At 50.3% G+C, this 12,727-nt stretch overlaps 1 protein-coding gene across 9 annotated transcripts in view; it reads right to left on the reverse strand.

Moving 5' to 3' along the window:
• Positions 1-10,313, reverse strand: part of ETV7 (ETS variant transcription factor 7) — a 33,878-nt gene extending 23,565 nt beyond the window's left edge. For 2 of the 9 annotated variants that reach the window (XM_060615328.2, XM_060615333.2), the window contains exons 1-2: positions 8,698-10,313; positions 7,013-7,142 (exon numbers count right to left, since the gene is read on the reverse strand). In XM_060615328.2, the coding sequence (XP_060471311.1) occupies positions 7,013-7,142; positions 8,698-8,703 (136 nt within the window). In that variant the 5' untranslated portion in view covers positions 8,704-10,313. Of the gene's footprint in view, positions 1-7,012; positions 7,143-7,802; positions 7,882-8,058; positions 8,418-8,697 lie in introns of those variants that run through there. The other 7 variants (XM_060615336.2, XM_060615335.3, XM_060615337.2 and 4 more) reach the window with 5 other exon arrangements.
• Positions 10,314-12,727: the final 2,414 nt, after the last annotated feature.

Consider the following 12,727-nt stretch of genomic DNA (forward strand, 5'->3'; position numbering starts at 1 on the left):
GGGGGTTTGAGTATCTCCCTAAAGAGTTAGCACGGTCTCCCACGCACACCCAGAACAGGGTAGGACTTGAAGGCCCCCCTCCCCATCCTGGGCTGCATCTCCCTCCACTGCCCTTATCACTGAGCTTCCAGCTTCCTTATGTAGTCACTGCAGCCCCCGCTAGGATGTCAGCTCCTTGACCACAGACTTTGCCAGTCTCAGTCACTGCTCTCTCCAGCACCTACAGCAATGCCCGGGACATAGTAGATGCTCAATAAATATAAATGGCCTACATGAGTGTGCTGAAAGACTTCCAGGCATCCTGATCTACCCCTCTCTGGCCCCCCAGTCCCACCCCAACCAGGTCTCTCTTCCCACAACACCCCTTTCACTCTTTTGCTCAAGAAACTGACATGGCGGAGCGGCTGGGTGACTCAGTCAGTTAAGCGTCTGACTCTTGATTTTGGCTCAGGTCATGATCTCACAGTTTGTGAGTTCGAGCCCCGCATTTGGTTCTGCACTAACAGTGTGGAGCCTGCTTGGGATTCTCTCTCTCTCTCTCTCTCTCTCTCTGTTCCTCCCCCACTTGTGCTTTCTCTCTCTTTTTTAAATTAACTTAAAAAAAGGAAGGAAGGAAGGAAGGAAGGAAGGAAGGAAGGAAGGAAAAGAAAGAAAGAAAGAAAGAAAGAAAGAAAGAAAGAAAGAAAGAGAAAGAAAAAAGTAAAAAGAAAAAAGAAGAGGAAAGGAAAGGAAAGGAAAGGAAAGAAAAGAAAACAAAAGAGAAGAAAAGAAAAGAAAAAAAAAGAAACTGACATGGCTCTCAACTCTCCACCCCAGCAAGTCAACACTCCTCTGTCCTTGTTTCAAGAGCCGCCTCAAGCTGCTCCTCCCCCCCTAATCAAAGCTATTTCCCAGGTACTCTCCTCACCACACCCCCACAGTCTGCTAGACAGAGTGACTTCCAGAACAACAGAGCTGGGCCTACCTTTAACAATCAAATCAGAACTAACAGTTGGCTTCTACCTCCCTGGCAGGGTTCCAGGAGGAACGTGGGAGACGGTAAAGTGCTTGGCCAGTCCTCTAAACATGGGAGCTGTCATCATCCCACATCGGAGGCTTTTGCTCAGCGTAAGTGACAGCCGCAGGTTTGGAGGTACGTGGGTTTGAATCCCAGCCCCACCAGTTTCCTGGGGGGTGACTATGGAGAGGGTAATTCTCCCGATTCCAAGCCCAGTGTTCACATCTGTAAGGTAGGAATAATAAAAGAAGCCACTCTCCCGTCCTATTTAAGTGTATTCAATCAGTGCGTATGATATGCCCGCCACAATGCCTGGTCCAGAGTAAATACTCAGCAAATAGTATTCATTATGATTATCAGCATCCTCATTGGTGGAGCCCGCCTGGAAATAGAGGGACTAGCTGGTTTCTCTGCCACAATGACTGCAGTTTAGCAATCGCCATTTTCCGTGGTTTACTGAGTGTCACTGTCTGTCCAGAGTCCCCTCAAATCCATCACCCTATTGTCTATCCTGGTCGTCCTGGCTGATATTGCTTTTCTTGGTAACCACGTTCAGTTTTATGGTCACCAGGCCGTGGGGCAGGGCCCGCGCATACGGTTGTGTGGTGTCCTACACAAAGGCACCACTAGAGAGAAGGAATGGGAGGGTATGGGAGAAGCCAACCCACGCCCTGGCTGGGTTTGGCTTGGCTTCTTCCCAGAGGAGGGGTCTTTTCAGTCTGCACAGAGATGCACATGGTCTAGCCAAGGCCCTGACTTTAGGGAGCAGGAGGCTCTTTGTCCCGAAACTGCTGGCTTTGGGAATCTCCCATCTGTTTGTTGTTTGCCATATTCCCTTTCACTGGCAGGTGACAACATCACTGTCAATACTCAAAGCTTCCCAAACACCCACTTCTAGTCTCCAGCCTCCCCACTCCACCCCACCCCACCTCTCCCTTGGCTCCTGCTTCCACCTAACTTACTGCTTCTCTTGCCTTGATCTAGGGCAGTTCCTCAGACCATTCTAATTGCAACCCGCAGTAAAAAAAAAAAAAAAAAAAAAAAATGCATTTTACATTATGACCCACACAAGCATGTACTTATATAACGAGCCAAAACAAAGTATTCACAAGATCACAGCTACCTTTACCATTTATGATGTACTGTGAAATGTTCTATTTCATTAAAAAATTTTTTTTTTAATTTTAAAATTTATTTTTGAGAGAGAGAGCATGAGTAGGGGAGGGGCAGAGAGATAGGGGGACAAAGGGTCTGAAGCAGACTCTTCGCTGACAGGGGCAAACCCGATACGGGGCTCAAACCCACGAACCGTGAGATCATGACCTGAGCCGAAGTCGGACACGCAACCGACTGAGCCACCCAGGCGCCCTGTTCTATTTCATTTTTTAAAAAATACTTATTTTGACCCACTAAACTGATTTCACTCCTTAGTCTTGGCCAAATGCTTTGTTTTTTGTTTTAAGAAGATAGAAGTTTATTGAATACACCGCAACGAAGGGGCAGGCAGGACAGCAGAGGAGGGGTTGTCTGCCCTGACCAAACACTTGGGAAAGCACTGTTAGGACACAGCTGTATAAAATGCGGCCCTTGAATGTATTTCCGGGAGCAGTGGTGTCACCCAAGAGTTTACTAGAGGTATAGCTTACTAGAGGCTCACCCCAAACCTACCGAATCAGAACCTGCATTTCTATAACGCTCCCAGGAGACTCGCGTGCACACGAAAATTCGAGATGCTCTGGTCTAGGATGGCTGGAAGCCACTCTGTTAGACTTGACTGTTGGGGCGCCTGGGTGGCTCTGCAAGTTGAGCATCCCGCTCTTGATCTCAACCCAGGTCATGACCTCATGGCCATGGGTTGGAGCCCTGCGTCAGGCTCCATGCTGACAGTGCGGAGCCTGCTTGGGATTCTCTCCCCCTCTCTCTGCCCCTCCCCCACTGGCACTCTCTGTCTCTCTCAAAATAAATAAATTAATTAAAAAAAAAAAGAATTGTACACATTAACATAAGTGCCTGGGGACTCTCTATAAGTGAAGGATATGAACTTGAGCAGCAGCATGAACACCTGTCGGAATACCCCAAGGGAACTTCTCCCGTGTTGTATGCTGCAAGGGCGTTGCAGAAACGTGTCCTCCCTCTGCCCACGACGTCTGAAAATCAGACGTGGCGCTCTATGGTCTCTGCCCGTGGCTTGTTCACAACTAGGAGCTTTGAAAGTCAATTTCTAAACGCAGAGATCTCAATTCTTCTGCAGCCAACCATGGGAAGTTCACAGAGCTTCTTTTTTTTTTTTTTTTTTTTCCAGAGAATCAGCTCCAGGAAAATGTGGCAGCTCAGGACCAGGAACTAAGAGTCTGAGGCATGAGGCCCCATCTGGCCGCTAGCTGCACAGAGTCTCAGTTTCTCTGTCCTCAAACGCGGCTGTGCTGGTGACCATCTCTAAACTGCCTCCTCAAAATCCCCTGAGCTGTCCCTAGAGGCTGCATCACCGCCCCCAAGACCCACTCCCCGGGACCTCAGCCCGGGTTCCCGTAAGTGGTCCCAGGGCCTGTATTGCCTTCACGGCTCCCGACTCACCCCTGACCTTGGGGAGACCCTCATGGATGCAGCCTGGGGGAGGGAAGGTATGAATCCCCTTTCACTCTCCACTTGCACAGAGGGAAGCCTCATTGTGAGTCTCCTTTTGTGCGTGCAGAGCCTGGGGGATCCAGCCCCTCTGTCTCAGCCCCCTTCCTGTCACTAGACAGGACAGTCACCCCCAGAGTGGACTCTGCCCTGCTCTACCGCACATCTTTGTCGGGCAAATAAACACGGAAACGTAAGCTCTGCAGGGAACTTGTGTGTGCCACTTGGCACCCACTCACAAAGCTAAGCAAGATTTGTTTTGTTCGTTCACCTTCCTGCTGAGGCAAATCATCCTGCTGATAAGAGGAGCTGGAGGTGGAGGAGGGAAGGGGGGTGGGTGACGGGGGATAAATACTCAGAGAGACGCCCAGCGAGGGAAACTCAATTTCCAGAAACGTAAGAAAGGGGCATGACATCACCACAGCCGTCTGAAAGGTCAACCCCTCACTGGGGGTCAGCAGTTCGCTCATGTGGGACGCTGTTGACAGGAAAATGAGTCATTTAGCGCTCCCAGTCTTGGAAGACTGCTAGATATTTACCAAAGGCCAGGACTTGTTGCCTGAATACTTTCAGAAGTAAATATGAGTCATGAAATCTAAGAAGTACAGAGGACGCTGCTGGTGCCCTGCCCATGGCCCTTGGCTCTCACCTCTACTCTCTGATGGCCGCCAGATGTCGAATGTGAGCACCTGACTCTGCGCCTGACTTTGCCAGCGCAAAGGGCAACTTGGAAAGGGAAGGTGGGGATGAAGCCGAGCCAAGCCAGCTGGGTTTGCTAGCTCCTTCCCAAAAGGGGGTCTTTTCAGTTTGCAGTGGAGTCAGTGGAAGCAGCCTCACCCCATCACGGATGGGAGGCAGGTGAATGAAAACCCAGCTTCCTTACCCCCGGGCTGGGATAGCTCAGGGTGTGCTCTCACTGTCCCCCACAGGTCCCCACTGGTAGTGAGCCCCAGTTGCCCACCGTGCTACAATTTACATTTAAATTGGGTTTCAGGAGCACCTGGATGGCTCAGCCGGTTAAGCGTCCGACTTCGGCTCGGGTCATGATCTCACAGTTCACGAGTTCGAGGCCCTCATCAGGCTCTGTGCTGACAGCTCAGAGCCTCCTTCAGATCCTCTGTCCCCCTCTCTCTGCCCCTCCCCAACTCGCACGCACACACACTCTTATTCTCTCTCAAAAATAAATAAACATCAAATAAAAAATAAATAAGTTGGATTTCCTTCGCTCCTCTGTGGGGAAGTACTTCAGGGCCTGTTTCTGGAGAAATGTAGCCAAAGGCAGTAGGACTAATACCCCAGGAGTTCTAAATCGGCACCCTGAGTTGAGTAACCAGGGAACAGGCTGGCTGAAGAGAAGAGGAAATTCTTGTCACTAGAAACGTGCAGGAACACCTGGTGACCGTCTCAGAGCGGCCCCACCGAAAGGGGCTTCAAAAAATTAAAAGTCTGGTGTAGTCGTATTTGCCAAGGTGATGACTACATTTTCTAAAGCCCCACTCCTCTTATATCCTCTTACCCAGTAACTCTGAGCTAGGCACCCAAAAGAGGGAGGTAACTGAAGGTTACTTGACTTTGGGCAGAACACAACTTTCTGGCCCCCAATTTCCTTATTTGGAATGCAAGTGAATTACCTGAGGGACACCTCAGGTCTCTACAGTGTTGATTTTCTAGGACTTGGTGTGCCAATTAGGAGAGTGGACTTTGAATATGGGGAGGTAACGGGGGATAATAGAGGGCCTCGTGGGACCTGCAAATAAGCCCCCCCCAACCACCACTGAGGCTTGGTGTCCTCAGCTGCCATGAGATGTCATCAAAGGTCCTTCTTCACAGCAACATTCAGGGTCTTCAGCTCTGTCCCCAAAGTCCCATTTTTCCTCATCACCACGGTTTGGGTTGTGAACAGAACCCAAATCCTACCCTCTATGTAACTGTTGCCAAACATCTCCTTGGAACAGCCCTGAGCTCCAAGCTACCTACCGGTCAGGGCTTGCGCTCGGACAAGACGAAACAAGAGAGGTTCCTCACAGAGCCCCTTGCCCCTGTCCCCACATCACACTCCCTCTTTCCTCCACTGCTGCTCTGAGGCGTGAGGGCACCCATGTTCTGTGGTTCTCTTGTATCCATGAGTCCCCGTCTTCCCACAGGCTGCATTCCTCGCTAAGAGAATGCCACACTGTTTCCAACAAAGGCAGCCAGGTCCCCCCAAGGCCTGTGAAGTCATGCCCGCTGCTCAGTCCTGTCAGCAGCTCAAAAAGTAGGTCGTGGCCAGGAAATCAGAAGGGTATGAAATCAGTTAAGCAGTGTTCCAGCCCCTGGATGAGCCGAGCAAGAAGTGGCCTGGATGCTTCACAATCCCAGTCAGATGTACCCGCCCACAGCCACCCCAAGAACCGCCTCCCCCCACCCCAGATTAAGACCTCCCACTGGCAGTCAGCTTGCTGCCTATCTTATGATTCCCTTGGCTTAGGAAGTACATTTAAAAATCTCTTAAAGGATTATCAGCAGGGCCAAGGGTTGGCCTTAGCATGGAGAGCCCATGTGCTCTGGAGCATGTCACTTAGCTTTTCCACCCCTCAGCTCTGGCAACTGAAACAATCTACAGCCTGTTCTATGGTTAGGAGTTTCCTCGGGAAAATGAAATAAAAGGATATGGCCAATATGTCTCCCATGGCTCTCCTTGGGTGGGTTTGATTGTTTTACATATTCTTCTGCTTCCCTGCCATTTCCCAATTTTTGACAATAAGCATATGCTACTTTAGGAATAATAAAAATGAAGCATAATTATTTAAAAGAGAGTTCTACATACATACAACTATGGTTCACTGTTTCACCTCATCTGGCTTCCTCATTGGCAACATCCCCAATCCTTTGTCTATAGGCTGGAAGAGATCCCATAGCTCATTCGATCCCAACCCTCATCTTACTAATGAGGACACTTCTCGTCTTCACCCTTGACCATGGCAGCTGCCTCCCCGCAGTGAAAATTCACATTGACCTCCTCTGACTTCCTCACCAAGGAAAAGTTACAGAAAACCCAGCAGAGAAATAGCAAATGGAGGGAAGGTAGCCTCTTGGGTAAGAAGTCCATGTGTCACATTTATGTCCTTTAAAAACATCAGCCTCTGGGGCTCCTGGGTGGCTCAACTGGTTAAGCATCTGACTTTGGCTCAGCTCAGGATCTCACAGCTTATGGATTCAAGCCCCACGTCAGGCTCTGTGCTGAAAGCTCAGAGCCTGGAGCCTGCTTTAGATTCTCTCTCCCTCTCTCTCTCTCTCTCTGCCCCTCCCTGGCTTGCATCCTGTCTCTCTGTCTCTCAAAAATGAATAAACATTTAAAATTTTTTTTCAATAAAAAACATAAAAACATCAGCCTTTCTCCTCCCCTCTACTCACGGAGTCTTCCTGGCAGCTTGCAGATTCCCCCTTCACCCAGCAAGTCCATTCCAGCTTCCAATTTGGCCTGGGTGCCTGGGGGTGGTGTGGCTGCCTCGGGGCTCACAGAAAAACTGGCCAATTCTCCCTCCTAGAAAGTAGAAAAGCCGGGGCAGTCAAAGAAGAGCCTTCTTGGTGAAGGCTCAGCCATCCTTACATGTATTAAGATTTTTTTTTTTCCAGTGGAAAGAGCAACCATCTCTGCATCTGCCTTAAAGGTAGGAACCATGTATGTCTTCAGCTTGGTACCTTCGACTTCTTGTACGCAGTGGATGCTTGATCAATTTCACCTTTCTGATGCAAGTTTTTCACGAATGTGCCTAACCCCACCAGAAGGCTCCCCTGCCAAGATCTGATAGTACGCTGAAAATCTAAGAGCCTAGGGATGCTCTCTGGGACCTTGGTGAGAGGACACAGGGGACCTGAGGGGCCAGGATAAAAAGATCTGAAGTCAGAAATAAACAAGCAACCAAGTAAATGCTGTTTTTAAGAGAAAAAAGGAAGGATAAATTTCTAAATCCCAAGGTCCCACCAAGGGAAGCCTGTATCTTTACAATTTTACAACCAGCTTCGCCCCAGAGGTATTCGGTTCATCCGTTAGGATGAGGGCATGACAAAAGTGACAGGATTTTGTAGAAACAGGAGGATCCTTGGGACTTATGCCCAGTCACAGGTGCCACCCTGTGAAAAGCAAAAGTGAAACCAGTCCCAGCAAGTCATTTTCCCCATCTAGGATCTTCAAGAGCATTACCTTCATCTCTTGGTGTCTGAGGAGGGCAACCTGCAGTGAAAGACTGGGGATTTGGAGCCACACAGCAAACTCCAGAAGCCTGCAGAGGAGGATTTGGCAACTTTTGGGGTAGCTCTCAGGGCATTTCTGGCTGGGACCCAGCCCCCCCTGCTCCCATGGGTGCTGTTTCCCAGGTAATCCAGCCTCCAAGGTTGCCACTGGGAGGGAGGGCTTGCCAGACTGGAGAAGGGTCTAGGGTCGAGGGCCTGATACTCACAGGAAGCCCCTCGTGGACTCTTCAACCCTCTTCCAAGCATTCTAATACCAGCCAATTCCGGGGTTTTAACTGCCTGGGAAATGCCAGCCAGGGAGCTGCTGAGAGGGGTCTGGGCCTCAGCAGGAAGGCCAGGGAAAGGTCTGATAAAATATGGATATGTATCTGAAACTAGATCATGGAGAGAGGAGGTGGAGAAAGGCCTTGGATGTGGGAAGAGAGAGCCCAGCTCTGGGGCGGTTCTGAGGCTGTTGGGAAAATACGGCAAAGGCGGAGGGACTGCTAAGGAGTGAGGGGGGTGGGGGGAGGCCTCCGCGGTCGCGTTTGCCAGCTGTGAGGGTCTGGTTTGTGCAGAAACCTCCTGGGACATCACAACTGGTTGATGGAGGGGTGAGGAGGAGGTGTGGAGGAGCAGTATATAACACAGAAGGGCTGGAGGTGAGTTAGGAGGAGAGAGGGCTGGCGAGAGAGGGATGGAGGGTGAAGTTTGGTTATGTGTTGGAAAGCGAGATTCCAGCCAGGAAAAAGTTCTGATAAAATGAGTATGGAACTTGATTGAGGTAATGGAGAAGGGATGGGGGGCAGGAGGCTCAGTTCGCGCACTGCGCACTGCGGACTTCAGCCCAGCCGCTGGGCTCTTACCTGCATCACAGGTGGAGAGGTGAGGGAGCCACCGGCTGTCCGTCGTGAGCGCTCCGCCGGCTGCGGCTGCTGGGCCTCCTTCCCCCAACCCCTAACTCGGCTCCCAAAACTGGAAGGTGGCCTAGGAGGAAATCTCTTTCGAGAAGAGAAGCGCCGGGTGGCCTCGGGTTCCCGGGGCGAGCAGGCTCACAAGGGCGCTCCGGTAATCTCTATCCTTCCGGGAAACGAAAACGAAAGAGCGGGATCCGGCTTCCACTCCCGCCCCGGCGGGCTCCGGGGAGGCAGGGGCCGGCCCTTGCGGGAGCAGAGCCGCGGGCGCTGTCTGCTCGCCAGCCCGGAGGCGTCGGTCCTGCCGGCGTGCCCCCGCCAGTGGACGGACCTTCCTCCGGCCAGCCTGGCCCTGGTTCCCAGGGGCATGGAGGTGAGATGCTGCGGGATCTGGGGAGCCGAAGGAACCCCTGGTCTTGGGCTCAGGACAGCAACAGGCCACCTTCCTGTCACCCCTGTGTGTCTCCGCATTTGGATGGGGACGGGTCCTCCGATGCTGTCCGCCTGGACCAGGTGCCTCGCCCCTTAGGGATGGGTGACTTTCTTGGCCCTGACCCAGCCTCTGCCTGCCGTTTGGCCCGCCCAAGCCCCACCATCAGAGGGGCTGTGGTACCCCCTGCTGCCTTAGACCCCAGTACTCAGTGGAATCCCCCTACACCTTTTCCCAGGCCGCTGGCTTCTCCAGGCAAACCAACACACTCACCGGAGGAAAAGGAGAAAGCCTGACCTTGTGCAGAAATTCCCAAGGGGGTAGATGCTGTTGCAAATGCTTACTTAGCACTGATACGCCATGAGCTCCTAGAAACTAGTAAGAACAAGGCCAGAAACCCAACAGAAAAAGGAGCAAAGGATATGAATAGAAAGTCCTCCTAAAACAAAATGCTGAATGGCCCCGGATATAGAAGGTGCTCAGACTCACTCATTATTAAGGTGTGCAAAATAAAGTTTTCTGAGATATCATTTTTTTACCTGTTAATCTGGCAAAAATTCAAAAGTCTAATGACATAATCCACTGGAGAGGCCGAGGGGAACAGAGCACATTGGGCAAGCCCACGGAAGGTAGTAAGACAGAATCTGGCAAAGTTACAAATGCACATACCCTTCAGCCAGCAGTCCCACTGCCGGCAATGTATTCAATGAATCCAACGCACCTATCTAAAACGTACATGTTGTTTATTTCAGCATGGCTTATGATAAGGAACAATTAGAAACGATCCAGGCATCCATTAAAAGGGGGCTGATGAAATAAATTATGGTAGATCCATTTAACAGAACACTGTCTCATCTCTCTGTGAGGGATGGCAAGTTCTCCAAGAGGCAGTACAGCATAGTCTTTAGGAACCTAGACTCAGGACAGTCCACCCGGCTTAGAATTCCAGCTGTCATGGGGTGCCTGGGTGGCTCAGTCGGTTAAACGTCTGACTTTGGCTCGGGTCGTGATTTCGTGGTTCGTGGGTTTGAGCCCCACATCTGGCTCTGTGCTCACAGCTCAGAGCCTGGAGCCTGCTTCGGATCCTGTGTCTCCCTCTCTCTCTGTCTCTCCCCGACTCGCACTCTGTCTCTCTCTCTCTCTCAAAAATAAACATTAACATTTTTTTAAAAAAAGAAAAGAAGAGCAAGAGTTTTCACTGAAGCCTTTTTATATGTTTTGATTCTTAACCATGGGAATAAATACCTATCAAAAGAGTAAAAATAAATAAGAAAGATGTTTAAAATTTTTTTTAATGTTTATCTATTTTGGAACTGTATAGGCATGGCCTGAGACAAACTGAAAAAATGAGGACGTTTCCCTTTGGAAGGAATGCTACATATGATCAAAATCTACAAAATTTTGAACCCATATGACAGAAACAAGTGGAACCCCTCCTTCACAAAAGGAACATGCACAGGTGTTTCATGCTCAAAAATATAACAATATTTATTTCATTTCTTAAATTATTTTTAAATAGCACTCTTCCTACAAAGAACTCAAAATGTATATATAGAACTTATAATTTATAACCAGAAACTTTCTTAATGCTTCCAAAAGGGGGAGAAGAGAAGAAAGGTGAGGTAGATGGAGAGGTCTAAGAACAGGGCACTGCAGGTCTGGACACAGGCAACAAGGGTGGGGTCAGCAGGTTGCTGGAGGGCCCAGTACCCAGGGAAGGGCCAGGAGAAAGCACCCATTTCCGTGACCTCTGCTTTGAGAACAAGGTTCAATTTCACTCATGAAAGAAGATGCTTCAGGTTGCTTTACAAAGAGCACCAGGGACCGTCCACAGCACTGGTGGTAGAATTCTAAGTGGCAAGGCCCCCTGGGGCTTTGCCGGGGGGGGGGGGGGGGGGGGGGGGGGGGGGGGCAGTCACAGACGTCTCACGGCAGGTGGCTCTGAACAGACAAATGGCCAGTGAGTCTGCAGTCCTCCAAGAAACCGGGCGTGAACCAACAGTGATGAGTAAAAAGAGAGGGAGACAGAGAAGGGTCTGCTTCCATCTGCCCCAGTGGGATTCTTGTTTTCTCAGAGGTTAGAAGGTGGCATTTACATATCTTTTACATCCAACGGATATTCCAGAGAAAGCGCTGCAGTGCGTGAACTCCTCCAAAGAAAACCAAGACACAATGAGCCAGTGCCTCCCTGACTTCCTGTTGGAGAAGATCCTGTTGAACAGAAGAGGGAGAGAGAAGCTTTTTTTTTTTTTTAATTTTTTTTTTTTTAATTTTTATTTATTTTTGAGACAAAGAGAGACAGAGCATGAACGGGGGAGGGGCAGAGAGAGAGGGAGACACAGAACCGGAAGCAGGCTCCAGGCTCTGAGCCATCAGCCCAGAGCCCGACGCGGGGCTCGAACTCACGGACCACGAGATCGTGACCTGAGTTGAAGTCGGACGCTTAACCGACTGAGCCACCCAGGTGCCCCGAGAGAGAAGCTTTTTTAAAAAATCGATAGAATAGGGGCGCCTGGGTGGCTCAATGGGTTAAGCGTAAGTCTGACTTTGGCCCAGGTCATGATCTCACAGTTCGTGGGTTCGGTCGGGCTCTGTGCTAACAGCTTGGAGCCTGGAGCCTGCCTCGGATTCTTTGTCTCCCTCTCTCTCTCTCTCTGCCCCTCCCCAGCTCATGCTCGTACTGTCTCTGTCAAAAATAAATAAACTTAAAAAAAATTTTTTTTAAATCGATAGAATAATCCAAAGGTAGAAACTCAATATTAATTCAACGAATGCCACAAACAAGCTTCCTGGGCTGCTTTATGAATTGTATGAGCAGGAGGATATCTGGGTCTGTTCCTCCACCCGCCTTGGGAAGCTGCGTCTGGATTTATCTTTTCCATCCGAATCATCCGCACATGGGGGCACTCTTTCCGGGGCTGGTAACCTCTGCCTCTGGCTTTGCAGGGCACTTTCTTAGTCCTTTCAAAGAAGCCAAGTGTTTGTTTTGGGGTTGGAAGAACTGATAGGACTTAGATGAGCGTAGGGGGGAGTGAGTATGAGCGAAGTGGGAGGTGACAGCACAGCAGGTTTGTGGAGGAGTAAGTAAAGGCCGCTGTTTATTCCGGAACATCAAAGAAGAACAAATGGCTCTCCCTGGCCCTGCCCCTCCTCCTGCAGTCTATTCACCACACAGCAGCCTTGGTGAACGGTGAACAGTGAAATGTGCCTCCTGTGCTCGGTGCTCTCCCATGGCTCTGCTTCAGTCCTCAGGGGGACCTGGGATCCTGCCCACTCTGCCCCAACCAGCCGCTCTGACCATACTTTTTACTACTTTCTCCCTTACTCAGCTTCCTTCGCTGCCTCCTTGCTCTTCTTCAAACATGCCAGACATGCTCCTGCCTCCACGTCTCTGCTTCCCACCCCCCTTCCGCCTCCACTGCTCTCCCCCTCCAGAGATGCACGGCTCCCTCCTACACCTCTGTCAAGGTTTCACTCAGAAGTCATCCTCTCAGTAGTAAGGCCTTCCCCCTCTACTTAAAATTATAAACCCCCCAACACTCCTCCTTCCTT

This window comes from Panthera onca, chromosome B2 (assembly GCF_046562875.1).
Source record: "Panthera onca isolate mPanOnc1 chromosome B2, mPanOnc1 haplotype 2, whole genome shotgun sequence".
In the NCBI taxonomy this organism is placed as follows: Eukaryota; Metazoa; Chordata; class Mammalia; order Carnivora; family Felidae; genus Panthera; species Panthera onca.